The sequence below is a fragment of the Ruditapes philippinarum genome, unplaced genomic scaffold (assembly GCF_026571515.1).
Source record: "Ruditapes philippinarum isolate M1 unplaced genomic scaffold, ASM2657151v2 ctg2659_1_1_1_1, whole genome shotgun sequence".
NCBI lineage: Eukaryota > Metazoa > Mollusca > Bivalvia > Venerida > Veneridae > Ruditapes > Ruditapes philippinarum.
The window spans coordinates 255,121-275,572 of NW_026852469.1; the positions used below are offsets into that span (position 1 = coordinate 255,121).

Consider the following 20,452-nt stretch of genomic DNA (forward strand, 5'->3'; position numbering starts at 1 on the left):
GAACAGATGTATACAATATATGTGTGTATACTATTTAGACAATCAATCATCATGTTAAAGGCAATGAACATGTAATTGTTCAAATGTTGTATAAAGAATTGCATTGACCATTTGGACATCTGAAGTGTGCCATTTCATTTTTCACATGTTAATCAACTTTGAACTTAAATTTTCTTTATAAAATTGTTTCTCAAACAACTTTAAGTTTTGATTGATGTTAAAACATCAAAAGATTAGTTAAAGAAATATGTTTTCACAGTTGGTACTTGTTTGGCCTGGCCAGACCCAATAACTGCAACCCATATGATATTATCACCTGTTACACATCATAGGAAGTTATAGCCAATTATCAGCACCAATTAATGACCAATATTGCCTCCTATTGTATTCATTGTTAAAATGTCAAACTGTGATACTTGCCTGTCAATCAATTTCTCAGGGGATGACAGGTTCTCCTTTAATACAAGTAAGTAGGGGGTTCAAACTTTGACCTTAGTTGGATGAAAGTTGACACTAAATCTGTTTTGCTTGCAAGTGTATAAGACATAGATTCAGAACTGTGCATTTTATAAAGTAAATAAATAAGAAACTTAAATACTGGTGTTAATTTCTGAAAGAGAAATGCTTACTGAAATAAGGGATTTACAATAGGAATAAATCAGTAAGTAAATGTTTTAAAAATATTTATACAACTAATATTGTTTTAAGTAAGTAGGCTATATACTAAGCAATGACTGTTATATATGCGTACTGACTTCTAGACCGATTTGACTTCTATATATAATGATAAGAGTATCCTCTGTTCCCCAGTAATAATCAATATGTGAAACAAATTTCATTTTTCTCCCCTAATAATCTTTTATAATATTTGTATTTTACACCAATAGGAAACTTGTTAACTGCACATAAATAATTGAAAGGAAATCGCTGCAGTGCCAGCATTAAGAGGTGATGAAAAAAAAAAAATGTGCATTAGTAGAAGCCATAGTTCTTTGTGTCATGTGATGCTAGGTTTCCATGGCTACATTACAACAAATATGGAGGATAAAACTATAGGATTCTGTGTTTTGAATCTTGTCTTAAAATCCAATCTTTGACATGAAATAGCCATTGCAGAAAATTGATAAATTAGTGATCAGTGTTATTAATTGGTGTAGTTAGAAATATGATGCTGTGATAAGACAAGATCTGACGGATGTACCGCTGTTATTGACGACTTCAACAGTAGGCTTCATGTTGCTTTATTTATGTGACTTTTCAACTATTGACATTTTGTATTGGATTTATATACCTACTGTACAAGATGGCTGAAAATTTGTAATATTTAAAAAAAACAAACTAAGTTATGAATATTAATGAGTTTGGGTTTAGTCATTAGACATTATACCTGTAATCTCGCCTGTTTTTGTTCTCCGATAGAATAACAAGTTGATTACTTAAGACTGTCTCATTTTTCGATTGATTCTTTATATAGTGATGACTGTCTCCTGCCTTGACTCATTACAAGGCACGCAACTTTATTAAATAACCATTTGAGCAAGGCTTTATTATAAACAAATTAAAATACAAGTAGAACAAATTAATAGTGAAATAAACGGCAAGATTGAAAAGTTTGATTTGAATGGAAAAGCGAAGGTTATTAATGAGATGAAGGTAAAAAGAGCTGAAATTTGTAAGTGAAGATGGAGAAGAAATGTTGATGTAAACTAGAGATTGGTAAATTTAAGATTAACAGTGATTAAAGAAAAGGGCGTGACATTTTTAATAAAGAGGAATTTTAAACTTGAAACTTGTTGCGGATGACAGATATCAATTTAACAAGTTGATTTAAAATCTGATTGGACAGAAAATCGTGTACATTTGGTATCAGAGTACAATTTGCAAGTGTGTGAAATGATTGAAGCGGATTTTGATATTCAGATTGTCTCTATGGTTACTGATGCTTTGTATTTCAAAAGGTAATGGCGGATAAATGAACGCGTAAGGAAAGCAAAGACAGATGTGCTCATGCATGAATAAGCGATAAATGGTCGGGATTGTGTGTTCACGATAGAGATCGTGGCGTGACTCTTAATTAAGCGATGTTGATTTCTTTATACAAATTTTATGCTAGTCAAGAAATGCTTGTTTAATCAATTGCCTAATTATTTATTCTTATGGTATTAAAGAATGTGATATTTCATTTTATAACACCAAGTTATGTTGGCTAATTGATTTCATTAATAATTTATGGAATTAATTCATTTAACTAGTGAAAAAATGGACATACTTGATATGTATAAAAAAGGGTATGATTCTCACATAACAAATAATAGATTAATACTGACTCCATAGGTTTTATATATATAATTATACCTTACTTTAAATTATGAAAAGAAAATCAATATATTAAATCATTATAATTAATTTGTGCCAAAATAAGAATCTATTATTGAGATGAATATTATTTTTTAATTTCAGACTTGGGTTTGAGTCGCAGTTCGAATTAAACATGCCGTGCCGGAACTTGGAGGAGAGTGATGCTTCCATGCGGCAACGTCTGGTAAACAGCCTCAGTCAGAGTTTTCCTGGCAGTGCTCTCTCTAAAGCTCTACAATGTATGAACGATGATGAGGATATGAAAGATCCATTGAGCTCAAGTTGTTTTGCTGAGCTAAGGTTAGATAAGGAGGTACCCGATGAGGATGATGAACTTACAAGTCTGTCATGGTTACAAGATAGCAACTTGCTTAAAGACATTAATGCGGGTGAAGATGAAGATATGAAAGAAAATGGTGATATTAAACTTGAACCCGGCTATGCTCAGACACACCCATCACATGTGCCATATAATCCACATAAACATATAAATAGTAAACCGCCATACTCATTCAGTTGTTTAATATTCATGGCTCTTGAAGAGTCACCAACAAAAATGCTTCCAGTAAAAGACATTTATCAGTGGATTTTGAATCATTTCCCATACTTCCAGAATGCTCCTACTGGGTGGAAAAATTCTGTTCGTCATAATTTGTCGTTGAATAAGTGCTTTAAGAAGGTGGACAAAGATCGTGGCCAGGTGAGATATGTATGTTTTTTCTAAGTAACTTATTGTTTAAGTAATGATTTTATAGTCTACGTAGTTTATGAAATTTATGTGGTGTCTGATTGTTAAAAATGTCATACCTTACAAAATTAAGTAAATTTTTTTGATAAAATAAAAAATTGATGCAATGTGTGCGTCTACTGTGCGAACATAAAGAAAGCTAATTGTTTTACCATGAAAGAAAAAAAAAGAGAAAAAAAAATCTTCCATTGCAATAAGATATAAAACTTGTTACTTAAGACTGGCTACTAAAGACCTACTTGTTCAGTGTACACTGAGGTTAAATAAATGTAATTCAGTAAAATGTACAATTGTAACTGTAGGGACACCATTGTTGCAACTGGGAGGCCGAACTTGATTACACGTTACCATAGCAACCTTTTCCCACCATTTCACAACTGGTTAGACATCATAATAGATACATATCAAAGGGAACTCTTATCTCATTTCAATGTTGCCCATGCATATCAAAATTTACAGGGTTGGTTTTTTTCACAAATTTTCTTCATTCTTTCTGCTATCAGATTTCACTGTTTATTTCTGTTACTATGGTAACATCTCAGCTTGAAATGAAAAGTCCCATTCATGTTTTAGTTGTCAAAGTTTGACAAGAGCAGATGGGATGAATTATATGCTTCAGTTTTAATAACTGCTTGGGTAATGTGGTTGAAAATTACAATGCTTGACATAAGCTGAAATTGCCTGAATTGCATGCAGCAAAAATGATGAAAATGAAATTTTGACCCAACATTTTTATCAGGTTTACAAGTATTTAGAGATACGAATGTTGCATACTGACTAACAAGTCAAATGCACCAACATAATTATTCAAGGACATTTGAATGGTTGTTTTTCACAAAAATTTCCATGTTACTTTACTTTAAAATCATAAAATTGTTGTCATGACAATCACAAAATATAGTAAGCCATAAAAAATTATCAGCCAAGTAAGTTTTATGTGATCAAGAGCCTATTTTCCCTAAAACACCATTCTTTATAACTGCATTTACTTGCTGACCTTATTTGCCTTTCCAATAAATACCTGAATAATTTTGTCATCCTAGTCTGCTAGCTAAGTTACTAATTGAGCTATTACTTGATACCTAGTAGCATCGTAACCTGTAATTAGGTGATTGTTTGTGTGTAAACATGCTAATAGCTCAGAGAAATTTCTGTTCACCTATTCATTGTATCAGATTAAAGTTTTATTTTGTGAAGATTCTTTACAGGGTGGTCACTATAATGTCTCCCATGTGCATTTTGGGCTGCCTCAAAAACTTTTTGACAACACTAAGTCTTCATAGTATGTTTAAAATGACCACCTTAAATTTAAAACAAACTGTCTCAGAGAAAAACTTTTTAGTAATAAGCAAGTAGAATGATTATTGTATACTTTAAATAATTAGCTACTTTCAAACTTTTCTAGGTAGTTTAATATATCAGCTGTGACTGAATTATTGACTCTGTAACAAATTTTAACTTGAAACATTTATGAAAAATTGATGAGTATGGTAGGAAATGTGAAAGTTTTAAGTATTAATAATCCAAATATTTATATTGTGGACATGGAGACGGTAAAAGACTACCACATTTAACTGATGCTCTACGCTTCTACAGTAACTTTATTATCCAGAAAATTGGGCACACCTCAGTCAGGTTTCCTTTGAGCAAATGGAAAAGGAAAATTAAGTTGACGAAAAAATAAGTTTTATAAGCCATTTCAAAATGTTATTTTTTTGGAAATAAAATTAATGAATGAAAGAAAGAAACACTTTAAAACATTTATGGTTATAGGACAAAAATATATTAAGAGATTCCACTAGCTTTAAAATCCAAGACAGCTGACCATTTTTTGTTGACAACAGCATATATAACAACTGAGAACATGAACACTAAAGATATCAGAATAATGTGAATAAAATACAGAATAATAGGTGATGTAACATTAAATGTTATTTGAGGTTTTATTAGTCTAAACCACAATTATCTGTTTGTAGGCGGAAATAATATCCTTAAAGCACAATGATTGGCAAATATAATCTACAGTAAATACTTTACATTACAATGTTATGCACGGATGTTAGGAACTACCCTCTATTGTGAGCGGAAATATACTGTTTGAAAAGGCGTAAAATGAAACAAACAAACAAACAAATATTATGGTATTGAATTGAATTATGTGCAAGTTAAGAAATTATCCCATATTCTGGTCAATGCATGGTGGGCATGAAGGCATCTTAAACAACTATTAAACATTATAATTGTGAGCTATATGATCAGACATTGTTAACATAACTCATGTCATCTTTGTCGATTGGAATGCCTCCAGGGACTTCTGATTCTTTCATGTGAGGAAGCTACTGTATTAAGCTAGGTGGTTCTACAAGTGGGTGCCAGTCACTAGTGCCTGAAGAAGTAATGCACACAGTGGGTACAGTCTTCCATCTCTGGGGAAAGCTCATCCATTTATAAGGAGTGTCAGTTTTAACATAAAACCCAACGAAAAACAAAAATTGATGTACCCTATTTTAATATAACAAATAATATCAGCTTATCACATTGTATGACTGTTCCAATCAGTATATGAGCCGCATCACGACAAAACCAACATAGTGCGTTTGCGACCAGCATGGATCCAGACCAACCTGCGCATCCCCGCAGTCTGATCAGGATCCATGCTGTTTGCTTACCAACTCTATAATAAGTAAAAAAACCGATAGAGAACAGCATGGATCCTGATCAGACTGCGCGGATGCGCAGGCTGGTCTGGATCCATGCTGGTCGCAAACGCACTATGTAGGTTTTGTCGTGACACGGCTCATAGATCAACATGAAACTTGTCAGGGTCCAGCATACCTGTAGTCTCAATATTAATTGAAGTTACATACCTCTTGTTATAAATTTGATAAATATTAAGGGGAAAAATGATAAAAATTTGATAAAATATTTGTGATGATAGTCTAGAATGGCGAAATGAAATCTGATAGCAGTTGTATGTTGAGACAAGTTTGACATAAACATTGATGCATCCCTAGTGCATTAGTAATCTAATCTGTACAACTTGTCATTATCTACGGGGATAATTACCCTTAACAAAATATCTACACTGACATTACTGCCATACCCAGCCTCTTGTCACTGCGGACATACTGTCACATCACACTGGCTCTTGTCACATACGATTGGACTTGTTTTACCACAAGTTTCTCTCTCATTTTCAATCTCGTCACTGCGTTAAAATGTTGTTAGAGCAATTCTTTGAATTTTATTGTTTCCTGTTTGCATTAAGTTCTCTCCTTAGCTTGTGTGATGGTTGACACTAATTTCCTGTAACAGAAAGCAAGGTTGATGATAAATAAATTGTAAAAATGTAAAATGGCATTCAATTGTTTTAGTTAGTTGGAACATTTCTGGATTTTAGATCTTAATTTGTCAGTCCAGAAAATAAAGATATGCAAATGCATTTCAACCTTCTTAAGCATTTCAGTAAAATTTAAAGAAGAAGTAAAAAACAGGTCTTTTTAGAGGAATGTAAAAAAAATATCTACAAATAAGCAGGCAGCCCGTAAGGCATATAACTTTTTATAGGGGATTTTACCTGTTCACTGGGTCATACTGCAAATCTTGACAGCATTGTATTTTATTTTTAATTCTTTTATTTATAATATCCATTACTTTTAATTAAATCATACCTTTAACTGTCTGAAATGTGTGGTAATGCTTTCAGTTTAATTAAGTTTCAGATTAACTAGCAGAGACTACCCTGGTAGTTCATTAGATAGATTCTAGTTGAATAGGCACTAGAGTTTCCTATGGGAGCTTTAACTGCAGATTTGGTTTTTATCTGGTGATGCAAGATTCATTATTTCTGCTATAATTTGTGATTAAAATGATGACTCCAAGTGTTGACATCACTTTAACAAATTGAATATCACTGTGGTCCTACTAACTGCATATAGTCTTCATTATCATCTTCATGCTAAGATCAGAAGTTGTCGGCTGACAGCTTTAGGATCTCTCTTTGATAAAATACGTTTTACAAAATTGCGGATAATCTATAAAATCTTCTGCCTTGTTAATCATTGCCTATTTTGCATGATGCGGTATAGCATGTCATATTTCAGATTACTGCCAATGTAGTGAAGTGACATGATTTGTTCTGATACTTATTTTTGGGGGGTGACGCTAAGGAAACCAAATTGTTACCATAGCAACAGAAAGAGTTACAATCAATAGTAACTTACAGTATTGTGACAGGCATTGATATTTGCCACTTTTCCTAAGCTTGGTCTGTAAATTGCCATTATTTCCCCGGCAGTTGATTACCAAGTACCAAATTAAAAGGAAAGCAGACTTTTATTTTGACAATAGATTTCCTGGTAGTCTAGTAAATCTTGAGCTTATCAGCTGACTGTAGATAGTTGATGAGTTTCATTAACTTTAACTTGTCTATGAAGCAGTTGCTCATTTTTACCAGTTAATTAGTGCTATTGTAGAAGGTAGTTAGTTAATTGGCATAAGGAGAGATAATTGGGTTATTAATGGCATTATAATTTTGCTCACAGACAGGTCAATTGTCATGTGACAATTTTTTACCAAGACTGTTAAGCACATGTTCTTTAAATAGTTATTTATAATGAAATACCACAATACTGATAATACTTTGTTTAACATCTATATTGCTCTCTATTTCAGACAATTGGGAAAGGTTCATTATGGTGTGTGGATCCAGACTACAGACCGAACTTGCTACAGGCTCTCCGGAAAACCCCTTACCACCCGTACCATCAACTTCAGATGCTTGCCAACCCTCCGCCATCACAGCATAGTCATTATCCTTTATATGGGTATGATCTTAATTCTTTATTTACATACTAACAGATATACTTGCATATTTATATTCTGTAAATCCTATACAGAACTGTTACTTTTAACTGTTACTTTTAATTTTATGGGCTGTTATAAAATGTAATAATTTATATAATGAACAAAAGAGGAAAATGCAATTGAAAATAATACAGACTTCCTGAAACAAAGACACTTGACTATCAATTGTTTCTAAAGTGCCAAGCTGGCAAAAGTTAACTTGTGAACTGTCACCTGCTAGAAGTGATAAGATATTAGATAAAGTTTACACTGCTCTGCTCAAGTCTTCACCTGATCTTAAGTCAACCACTTATGGTCACGCTCCCCACTATTATGGTAACATTTTGAGAGATTCAGCCCGTGAAATATGCAGGACCATGCTTTATATTGATATCAAATACCCTCTCAATGAATAACAGCTTGAAATGACTGAAAAAACTTTTGTGCTTTTGTGAAGAGGTTGTGGCTGGTGTGATATCAAATAGCTCAATTATTTCGTCTGATTTGCATACGATAGTATTCTACAATAATGCATTAATTCACTGTTTTAGTAACTAGGCAACAAAGTAACATGAAAAAACAGATACATAGTCAAACAAAAATGACAATTGAATAAATTCCCGCCAGACTATAAAATCCACTTGATGCCACTTTGTTTTAATTTTATCCCAAAAAATAACTCAAGTGCAGTGTCAGAGTAATTTATAGACCCATTATTAATGTTTGATTAACAAGACTTCCTATTTTATACCATAACATAAAACTAAAATCAAGCAGATGTGATAAATTGTGTCAAATAAATTGAAATTTCTAGACTTCTGTTTCAATTTAAAGATTGACCTGGCCTCCATATCCTTTCATACTAGATGTAATGTTTTAAAATTTTTAAAGGAGAAAAAAGCTTTTAAGATCAACTTTTAATTTTACCAAATTTTATTCAACAATTTTCTAGTCCTATAAATATGTTTTAATTATAACACTTAAGCACTCTAAGGGTAAAGGCTGTATTGGTGTAGAGAATTTGTAAGTCAGTCTATTAGTTCATTTACTAAACAACTTGATGTAAAAATAAGTTTTTATGACATCTCTGAAGAAAGCTTAATTGCAATATATTGGTCATAAATGTTTGTATATGCTTTTAATTGATACAAGCATTAATTTATGCTGAAGGCTATTGTACAACATTTAAAGTAATGTATGGAAAGTTACATGTCTTGTCCCTCCAGGCTAAACATTTAACCATTATTACATTTATAAAATTAATTCAGTTGTTATATATTAAAGATCTTATAAATATTGCATAGTTTATTTAAGTTAAATAAAGTCAGTCATTTTCATATTTTCATTATCATTACAAAACATGTAGATAGTTGAAGATTTTTTTTTCTTCCCCCCCCCCCCCCAACAAAAAAACAAACAAACAAATAAGAATACATGTTTTCTGCGAGTAGACTTGTTAATTTGAGACTATAAACGCTGTCACATTAAAATAAGCACAGTGATTTATATACAAGAGATGTAATCTTTGCTTAATTGTCAAAATGTCTTCTATCTTTTTTTAAAGAAAAAATATTGATGTGTGTGCTTTGTTTTCACTTTTTCAAAACATGTCAGATATTATATTCTTGGCAACTTTGCAAAGGATTTGGTCACTTTTTTTACAGTCATAAGATTTAACCAGATGCAGACACAGTATAGGTTTATATTTGCTTTGATATTACCCTATATTACTGGTAATATATCATACATATAGCACAGTTTGCCAGATACTCTAGCTTCATTAACACAACTGAGGAAAAACCTGCCTTGTATCTATAAAGTTTTTATCCACTTATCAGTACCAGTGTCTGTTTCAAAATAAAAACAGATAAACATTGAGAAACATCAATGTTTTAAAGAAACAACAATTGAGTAAAAATGGACATGAAGTTTTGGGCAAAACTTATTTTAAAGTTTGATGATTACTTAGTGTATGTTGGGAGATTTTATTTTACCAACACTTTTTAACCATTTCTTGCCCCTTATAGTATTTTACACATTAAAAAGTATTGGGTTTAAGACATAATTTGAATTTAAAGGAAATAGTTTTTTTGCTGTAAAGAGTGTTGATGATATGTGCTATGATATTCCATTAATGTGACCGCCTCCTTCAGTTTTAAGTGGTACAATGTAGCTTACATTGAAATTATTAAGTGGTACATTTTGGATCTAGTGATAATAAAAAATGACTGTTCAGATTTATACAAGTTTATATACGATATAAAAAATATATGCACAACCATGAACATAGGGCCTTGTTTTGACAGGGACATGGTTTTGTGAATGATAAATAATAATTTACAATGGCTAGACAATTCTATTGTAATATATTTTATAACATACAGGGAAGTTAATGGTGAAAGTTATTTGATTGTATATAAAATTTATGGTGAAGTAAGCAGATTCTGGGTAGAGTTAATTCAAATATTGTATACATTTACTCTGAAATAGGCTGTATCACACCAGTTTTTATGCCCAACTATTAAGAGGGGGAGGGGGCATATAGATTACCCTTGTCCATCCTGCTGTCCCCCCCCATAGACTGACAAAACCATGGTATGTAATAATAATAATGTGGGGACATCCTAGTTCTTTCTAATTTATCATGTTTATTTTATGATTTTTGATGCTATCTGTTCGCTTAAGTATATTTAGCTAGGGATATCCGTGTTTAAAGGACACATATTTATACAAATTGAAATTTATATTCATGGTGATATTATTATATACATCGTGAAATTTTTTTTTGAAGCCTATCTCAATGATTACTTGTTTAATACGTTTTTTATTTTCCCTCTGAATTTCTTTAAAATCAGACAAGGCAATCGCTTAAGATTTTAAGAAAATATAAATCCATAAAATACTCAGTGTTTCTCAGTAGTGTTAGTCTCAATTTATAATCTCAGAAAGATGCTCAACATTTTCTTGCTTGAAATATTTGAAGATTTCTCTAGCATGAGATCCAATAACTATACTTAATGCAGAAAAAATTGAAACTTCGTAAATGGGAGGTATTTGTGGATATTTCAGTGTGATCTTTTTCACTCCCTATTTGTCATTTAAACCAAGTTGACGTGCTGTTTGCTGTTATAATATTATTGCAATTTTCCCAGCAAGCTGCTTCATTTCCATAGAAATGAAAAGGCAATATACAGTGTTTTATTGGTAACTATAGCAACACTGTATATTATAAATAGTATGATTCAATAGAAAACCACTTTTCATGCCCAACTTCCGTGCTTTGTTTATACTGCCTCTTATACCACCTGCCATTTATACCATTTTAATAAATGAAATTTTAATTGCCATGAATTAAAACTTAATTTTATCCCTTTTGAATTTTTAGATATTCATATTTTTTTCGGTGTGTTGTGTTGTGTTGTGTTGAAGATTGGTCAGTATTTTTTTAAAACAAATATTTATTATCGTGTATTTTCAGATTAAAGCCACAGCCATTAGCACCAAGAATTGGACCGAACTCAATATCACCTCGTAAGTGAAATCCTTCTATATATGTCTGAAAATTCACGAGCTGTTTCTTACCAAGTCGTAGGAAGTATTCTTCAGAATTTAACTGGATTTTTTAAGGCACTGACCTTATTTGAATGATTATTAATGAATATATAACATTGAAAGAATAAAATTTCAGTTTTTCTCCATGTTGACAATATTTTCCTCATAAGAATGTTGAAAGTATATGAGTATAATTTCCCTATCATCATTGTTGATATAGTTTATCTATGAATCATCCCATGAACTACAAGGTCAGGATAACTCTTGATACATTATTTATATACAGTGTTTATTCCTTACAGATTTGTTTCCCTTCCTGAGTAGAAGATTAGGACAGTCTCATTTAGACATAGGTAAAAAAAGCAACTTTATATTTCTTTTCCCTGTTGTATCCTTATGTTTACAAAACAAAGGGATGGTATATTTTCCCATGTTAAAACTATACATTTTGGAGTTTGAAAAAACAACACAGGACGGAGACTGTTAAAAAGGGATCGTTAAAAAGAGCTTCCGATACATTAAGGATATGTCTTTGATTGGATAATGACTCAAGGTGGCTCCCATTTTGAGATAAGTGATGCAATCTTCTGTATAACAAAGATCAGTTTTAAGCATGCAAGCTGTTATATGATACTGATCTGAAAAATATTTATTATTGATCATTTAGACAGAAGATGATACTGTTAGAGATAATAGTGCAATTTTCTGGAAGATGAGTAATAATTTCCCTGTCCTTGTGTCCTTGAACAAATATGTTCATTGTTTATTATTTGTTCCCTACAGATCAATGTACATCTCTGATTGTTTCAATACATCTTTGAAAGTTTCAAGAATAAAATAAAGCAGATCCAGATAACAATTTTCTCTAATTTCAAAATTAATAATTTATGTTGTGCATGTAATTGAAATTAGATAGAAATCAAATAGGTTAAGTTAAAATTACTAATTATTTTATATAACTTTTCACTCTGAGGAAATGATATCTAATTTCTACCTTTGTGATTTTCTTTTCATAAATAAAATTCTACTTTTTCAGACAGTGATATAAAAGATGTGGCACAAACCCTGGTATCCCTGAAAAGTTGGAGTAGTAAGTATTTTACTGATTTGAGCTGCATCACGACAAAACCAACATAATGCGTTTGCGACCAGCATGGATCCAGACCAGCCTGTGCGTCCGCACAGTCTGATCAGGATCCATGCTGTTCGCTTACAAACTCTATTACAAATAGAGAAACTGATAGCGAACAGCATAGTTCCTGATCAAACTGCACGGATACGCAGGCTGGTCTGGATCCATGCTGGTCGCAAACGCATTATGGTGGTTTTGTCGTGACGCGGCTCATTTTATTTTTTACCCCACTCATATTACTTTTGATGTTAAATTGACAAGCAAATATATAGTTAGAAAGTAAAGTTTGTTTTGTGGGTTCAGATACCAGCAAGGCTGTACATTTCTTTCATACAAGAAGCTCATGGAATACCTTAATTAATGGACATCCTTGGTTTGTTTGTGCTCCAGTTTAAGCTGGAATTTTGCCATATGATCGTGTTGGTGACCAAAAAAACACAACTAAATAGAATTTTTACTTCTGTATTTTAAAGTTCATATCTATTGGAACCTTGAGTTATAATCATAGTGGAATCTAGGACTGTTCAATACCAGTAAAAGCTGGAAGTTGATAATGTGATTGTGATGATAACCTTAAATACATCTGAAAAGATATTTTTTTAATTTTGTGAATTACTATTCATTTTTATTGATTATATACATTTATGCATTCTTAACACTCTGATATTTGTGGTATTAAAAAATAACAAAAATCTTTTTATTTTTTTCTTTCCAGAAGCCAAGGCTGACAATGCTAATTTTGCTCAGGGATTAAAGAGAAAGCTAGGGTAGGTAGTTTAGTTGTCATAGCAACACTGCATGAAATATCAACTATATTGTTTAAATTTTACATTTTCCACTAATGTTTTTTTTTTTTTCGAATAAAAAAGTATAATTCTGAATAACTGCACTATTAAGTTTAATATTTTTCTATACACACTTGTTCAATGTTAAAAGGAAAACTAAATATTTACATTTTAAAATTTAGGTATAAATATTTATGATGAGAAGAAACATGCATGTTTTTGCTCTTCTATATGGCTCTAGCATTTGCATGAAAAAACAAATTTGGAAAAATGCCAAATCAGCCGAGCATTGATTTTTGGAGTGAACAACTTTAAAAAAGCGGGAAGAAAAAGTGTTATTATCCAAAAAAATCAGCTTTTCCTAAAATCATTATTAACTGGTAGTTTCAAGAAATTGTCAGGAAATTAAATTGATTCTTTAAGACAGCTTAAGAGATTAGGGCTTAAAGTTTGTATTGTGATACAAAAAAAAAAACCCTCAAGATTAATTAACAGAACGCATGATATGTTTAACAGGCTTGTTTTATCAATTTAGGCTTGTAGATTACAGCATGTAATAGATAAATGTAAGTTATATGCAGTTGTGTTTCACAAATACTGGTTGATTTTTTTCTTGTTTTTTTTCCTCCTTTTTTAACACGGATATTGTTGCTATATTTTTGTAACAGTTTGACATAAGTTTGTAGTGGAGTGATATAATTCACTGTAAACCTTTACACTGTATTACTATATAGAGTCATTTTCCTCTCTCTGTTGTATAGTGTGGTGTGATTCAGAGTCTCTGCCATCATAGTTCTCTCCTTGTAGAAACATATTTTGAGCTATTTGTCAATTCATGTTAAAATTGCTTTTTCATCTTAAAAATAGTCTATAAAAAAAGAAATGATTTTCAAGAAACATATTTTGATCAATACATATTAGATCTACAATAGCTTTTTTAAACTAATAAAAAATGATTTTCATTTGATATAAAAACAAAACATTCAGACCAAGTTGTTATTTCCATGCAGTTATTTGTTCTCATTAGTTAATTTGCTTATATTTGCTGCTACAAATTGCCATAGTTCCAACTAGTTCAACATTAAAAATAAAATATTCTTAAATGATAACAGCCAGCTGGATTAATATTATTTTTATATTGGATGCATTCTTTGCTAGCAGTGTAATTATTAAATATATAAGTATTCTAAATTTGACATTAGAATAATCATATATAAACATGTGTCTGAAGGCTTAACTGTATTCAATAGACTAAAGACCTAAATGACCTTTGAAACCTTGTGATCATTTGTTCATATATCACTTTAACTCTACTACCATAAATTCATTTTTAACATGTGCTCGGTTATTTCTTCATATTGTTAGAACCTCACCATTAGTAAATTCACTTGATTAACATAAAATGATAAAATGTGACTGGCTTAGTTTAAAGTAAAAATATAAATAGTTTTGTTCCAGTCGTTACTGTTTTACTTTCCTGCTTCTTTATCCAGTTTATTTTCAAGTTTTAAACATATTTAATATTACACAAATACATATTTGAAGTGGGCTAAAGAAAAAAAAGAAGTTTTTTTTTCGTTTCTTATTTTAAGGTGGATTATAATAGAGATCTTTATCAAAAGTAAACATTGCTCTCAAAAGTAAAACGAGTGAAGGATAGGATTAAAACAATGTTTGAAAAGTAACATCATTTGTGAGAAATGAAAGCTTTTACTATAATTCCTGTATTGAAAGAGAATGAAAATTAATTAATTATTAATAATAAATGAGATGTATTTATCTATTTTAGTGAAATGAATAGCCCAAAGAAAATTCCACAAGGACCAGTTATCTGTACAGATAACCCTAGCGAAGACCATACTTACAGTATCACACGTGTTGAAGCCGACGAGGATGAATATGTCCCAGGTTCACCCGGTTCTTCCATCGATGATGAATACGATTTTGGTTCCGATGATGATATTGATGATTATAGTGACGATGAGTTGAATAATCGTGTTGAACGTCGGCATAACGGTGATAATCTTGATAGTGAAGGAGAAAGTGGGGTTGATGAAGTTGATGGATGCATAAGCAATAATAACAATAATAATGTACGGACTCCGAAACGTGCCAGGTTGTTGGAACATGCAAAACGTCATCGATTTGAGGAAACTAGTGAGGAAGAGAAGAAAAAGATCGAAGAAGGAGCTGATGCATTATTAAACTTAGCTGGAATCTGTTTGTCGCGTCAACACACATTTAATCGGGCAATGATTACAGAAAAACTTGATGGTACCAAAGACTATCCTGAAGATATTGACGATAGTAGTAATTGTTCATCATCTAGTTAATGATGGATATATGTGATAAATGGTTCAGTCTTTAAAACAGCTTATTGCGACACATGAGATTCAGATTCAACTGAAATTATTGTTATAAATTAGGGAAAATTATTGTTATGATTTAAAACTTTTTGTTGATAGGGACAGAAAGCTCTTTGTATGTTTGTTGAAATGGCATATTTGTTGGGTATAAAATTTCTGATGTTTTTTTGTGTATATAAAATGTGTGTTAAGCCAAGGTGATAATAAGCATATCAGCTTACCAAGGTTAATCTTGACTTAAAAAAATGAGATTTTTCTCGGTAAGACGGGAAAGATGGATAATTATTGATGTGTATATAAGCCCAGATTTGACAAGATTAACTCTTGGTAAGTTGATGGTGTTTGATAAGTTAAGTGAAAGAGACACTTATAAAAAAACATTGCTTAAATCTTCCATTATTTCTGTATTGTTGGTGTAGGATAGAAATATTTCATGCTCTCGGTTGTTATAGCAACCAGAATAATGTCTTCCTGGATAAATCATGACCAGATCTCAATCTGTGATGACATTTATGTCGCCAGGTAACGATTATCAGATTTTGTTCAAACAATCGTGATTTTAAATCGCGCACAAACATCCTCAGAAATGCATGTATGATATGTTAGTTTTTGTCTTTTTTTAATGAATTGAATTTGTTATTATCAATCGATTTTAAAATAAATTTACTTTACAGATAATATGTGAACCGGAAAGGATATCAAAATGATATGATTTTTTTTTTATCGATTTCTTTAGCAAATTGTTATAATTTTATATCAATAAGTTACTGTATTTCTGAGGATATTTGTGGCAGTAACAGTTTAGCTCATACATGTGCCAAGCTTACAATATATTGTGTATCATTGCTTTGTGTTATTTTAAGGCCATCATTTGTACCCATCTATAGATAATCCCTTATTAAGAGTTTTTTAGCATTATTTCAAGCAAAAAAATTCATGTAAAATTTTGTAATATTTCTTTAACAAAACTAGTCAATTGAGGCAAAATGTTGACAGAAATCTGTTTGTCTTAAGGTGCTTGTTAAAGATAGAAAAACAAAACAAAATTAAACAAACAAAAAAATAAACAAAATGTTAATTTTAGATTACAAAAATGTGCAATTTTCATTTTACTGTTTTTATGAGGGATTTTTCCTGCCTTATGTGTTCAAGAATTGTTTTTATGATTGCCCCTATTTTCGTTTAATTTTTTCCCTTAGCTGTAGTTAATTGTTTTCAATTTAGTGTCCTTACACTATTTCATAGAGTGATTTTAACGGCAGAAAATTAATCAAACAGGGTCCCCAAATCAAGTGTTCATTTGTTAACTGATATTGAAGTCTGATATTTTTTACTTTTTAAGTTGTCTTATATTGTAGACCATTAGATGAAATTTATTATTTTAGAGGTGAATATTTTACATCCACATATCCTATCCCCTTATATTTGTTCATGAACTGTTTGAAAGAAAAACAACAAATTTTTATGAAACTTTTCCAGAATAGTATTATCCTCATGGCTGTTTATTGTTTTTATATTTTTAAAAGGGTCTCTCCTTTTAATGCATATTTTGACATTGTTGTTTTAAATTCAACGTAGTTTGACCATCGTATTATGATTATAAAAAGCTAGCAACTGTTTTACTATAATTGATATTGCTTAATAAATTCATTTCAATTAAATAATAGTATTACACTTGTATTGTTGAAAAATTTTAATGAACTTGAAGTTAAAGTTGACAGTATTTACAGGAAATTTTTATGCTTTCGATTGAATAAGTTGGTGCATTTTGTATTACCTGTAAGTAATCTGTCTGTTGACAACATCCTCATTCTATTAGATGGAGCTTTAAATTTGTTCTTGGAATATAAAAGATGTCAGAACAAAAGCATTTTGTCATGTTGAAATAATGACCTTTACCTCCTGGTCATTTTTAATGTTAATTCTTTTGTTTGTTTATGAACAGATTTTGGACTACTTAAAGTGTTAAAGAAATACTTCTTTTTCTTATTAATACAATATATATGTTTTAACTACTGCAATTTATAACCTACGTTATGGGGAGATGTTATTAGTGCTATATTTGTTTTGCTCCATTTTTTACAGGATTCTAATTTTATGCAGATTTTAACAAATCAGTTGATATTTTCAATGGAATTTTTCATGAATTCATTCCACTATATTTTATCATAGGAAAATTTGATTTTTGAATGAAAATATTGTACAAGAATGGCCATAAAGGGAGACAACTCCAAAAGTGCTCAGGTGTGTCTGTTTTTGATGTACTCATTTTGTTCCAATATGTAAATACTAAAAAGACAGTGGTTTTCAGTGCTGTTTTCATTATTTTACCATTTGATGTTTTTTTTTCATGTCAAGGTTTATAAAAGCAGCAATACAAAGTTATAATAAAAAAATGTGTAACTATGGTGACGTTCAGTTGACTGGATATTAAAATATTATGATAGAATTGCATTAAATGCAGGTATTTTCATATAATTTCAAAGTTAAAATATAGTAACTTTGTGCAATTGATAAAATTTTAATAAACTAATGCCTTCTTTTCTAGTTTGATTTTAGAATATGAAATATTTACAAGCTGCTTTTACAAATTTGGGCATTCATTATTTTCTTTTTAAGTTGAATATGCATCGTATTTTGTTATGTTGCCATTTTTGTTACATGAAGATCAAATGAAATACTTCATATCTCCATGTTCCATACATTGTTCTGTTGTTGATAATTTGAACATGTTTCATTTGAACATTTTCATTGACTGTTGTTATATACCTTCTCATCATCATCATCATCGGACATTCATTATTGTTATACTAATTTTCATCATTCAAAACCAGGGTCAGGGATTTTCATTTTGTTTTGGTGTATACATTTCATGCTAAAAGATGTTGAAAAATAAACTGCCATTTCTCATGACAACCATTTTAGTTAAACAATTGAGAATTGAAAATCTATGTAATGTAAGATATTTAATTGTTTTATTACATATTAATATATTTGGTTTAATTGAATGATCAAAACATTTTAACATTAATTATTGTCAATAGAATTTTCCATTTCTCCTCAATTTCATAAATAACAATCAATAATAATTGTGTTTATAAATTGTTGAAGATTACGAAACAAAATTTTTATTATACAATTATTAATAATACAATTATTATACAAGTTGAACTCAACATCATTGTTTACATAGATTAGCCAATAAATTCATCAATCACTCCATCCTCATTATACAGATAAGGTATTTTGTTCATTGTCTTCCATTATTTCCTGTACATAAATGTTATGTAGAATTTAGTGATTAATTTTCAGCATACAGCAGTCTGAACTGTGTAAATCATATGCCTCATGTGTTGTTGACAATACACTGAAACTGTGACTTAGTCTCTCCAGTCTGCATTATTTACATTTCCTTTGTAATTGAGAAAAAAAAATATTGTCAAAAAAATAATTTCTAAATTATATTCTTGAAGATTAACCCCAGTGATTTTTCAGAGCAAAGAATTCTAATACATTGTAATGCAAGTAAGCTTTGATAATTACATGTGTATGTTTTTGGTGTTATAAGTCCAATACAAGTTTGAATAATTTAATGACACATGTGAATTATAATATCATGTATTTGTTCTAAATTTTGTAACAAAAATATTCACATGAATGAGAAGAGAATAAAAACTATGTTTAATATTTAAGGATTTGACTGTTTGATGCAGGGCTACTTCACTTTCAGATGTTACAACACATGTTGGCAACTCCATACTTGTTTAACTATTACTAATACATTATAAAGAAAAAAGGTGCAATATGCATTCTTGCTAATTGAGAATAAATTGTGTTCAGAACTATGCCATCAATATGTTATCTTCATGTTCCTCCTCTATTTTCACAGTTAATTTACATGTAGATTTATAAATTTGTATGCCAAAATGCTGTGAGAATCAAGTCAAAGTACACACACAATCAAAATTGATCAATTCTGATAGTGTTATACTATCCTAGATGACTGTGTACAGGTCGAAAGGTTACAACACAAGGATGCAGTGCATTTTATTAAAATGCAAGCTTATTGCAAGATTATTTTATTCCAAATGATTGTAACTTATGACCTGTAATGAAGGACATTGTTTATTTTCTATTTTCCTTCTGAGGATTTCTTCTGTGTTCCATTGTGCAATAATGATAACATACTATACAGAAAACTTGTACAATATTACAATAAATAACATTACAACAGATTTCAGAATTTTGTTTTCTTTTTATTTCTTATATCAATATCATTTTTTCACAGTATTGAACTGTCTAGAAACTTAATGGTATTTGTGTTAGGGGCAACCATGGCCATGTGGTTAAGGTTGTAGACTTCAAACCACTTGCTCCTTACTGCTATGGGTTTGAATCCTCCCAGGGACTTTGGATTCTTTCATGTGAGGAAGTTATCCAGCTAGCTTATGGAACATTGGTGGTTCTAATCAAACAAGCAATTATCATAGTATTGCAAGCAATCCATAAGTCCCCTACCGGTAAGAGCCCAAGCAACATTCTGAAGGGCCATTGGCCATTCACTTAGGTTCCTATTTTAAGTAAATTTGTCGAAAAAGTTCTTTAAAAGTGATCACAGGAAACAGTTTTTATGTACAGACAGACGGACTGAAGGACACTCTAAAGT

At 30.7% G+C, this 20,452-nt stretch overlaps 1 protein-coding gene across 9 annotated transcripts in view; it reads left to right on the top strand.

The window, feature by feature from the left end:
* Positions 1-20,021, top strand: part of LOC132714212 (forkhead box protein N3-like) — a 37,082-nt gene extending 17,061 nt beyond the window's left edge. For 7 of the 9 annotated variants that reach the window (XM_060697035.1, XM_060697031.1, XM_060697052.1 and 4 more), the window contains 7 exons: positions 2,461-3,067; positions 7,781-7,932; positions 11,430-11,482; positions 11,806-11,856; positions 12,540-12,593; positions 13,351-13,402; positions 15,210-20,021. In XM_060697035.1, the coding sequence (XP_060553018.1) occupies positions 2,461-3,067; positions 7,781-7,932; positions 11,430-11,482; positions 11,806-11,856; positions 12,540-12,593; positions 13,351-13,402; positions 15,210-15,753 (1,513 nt within the window). In that variant the 3' untranslated portion in view covers positions 15,754-20,021. Of the gene's footprint in view, positions 1-1,747; positions 1,959-2,460; positions 3,068-7,780; positions 7,933-11,429; positions 11,483-11,805; positions 11,857-12,539; positions 12,594-13,350; positions 13,403-15,209 lie in introns of those variants that run through there. The other 2 variants (XM_060697016.1, XM_060697024.1) reach the window with 2 other exon arrangements.
* The last annotated feature ends 431 nt before the right edge of the window (positions 20,022-20,452 follow it).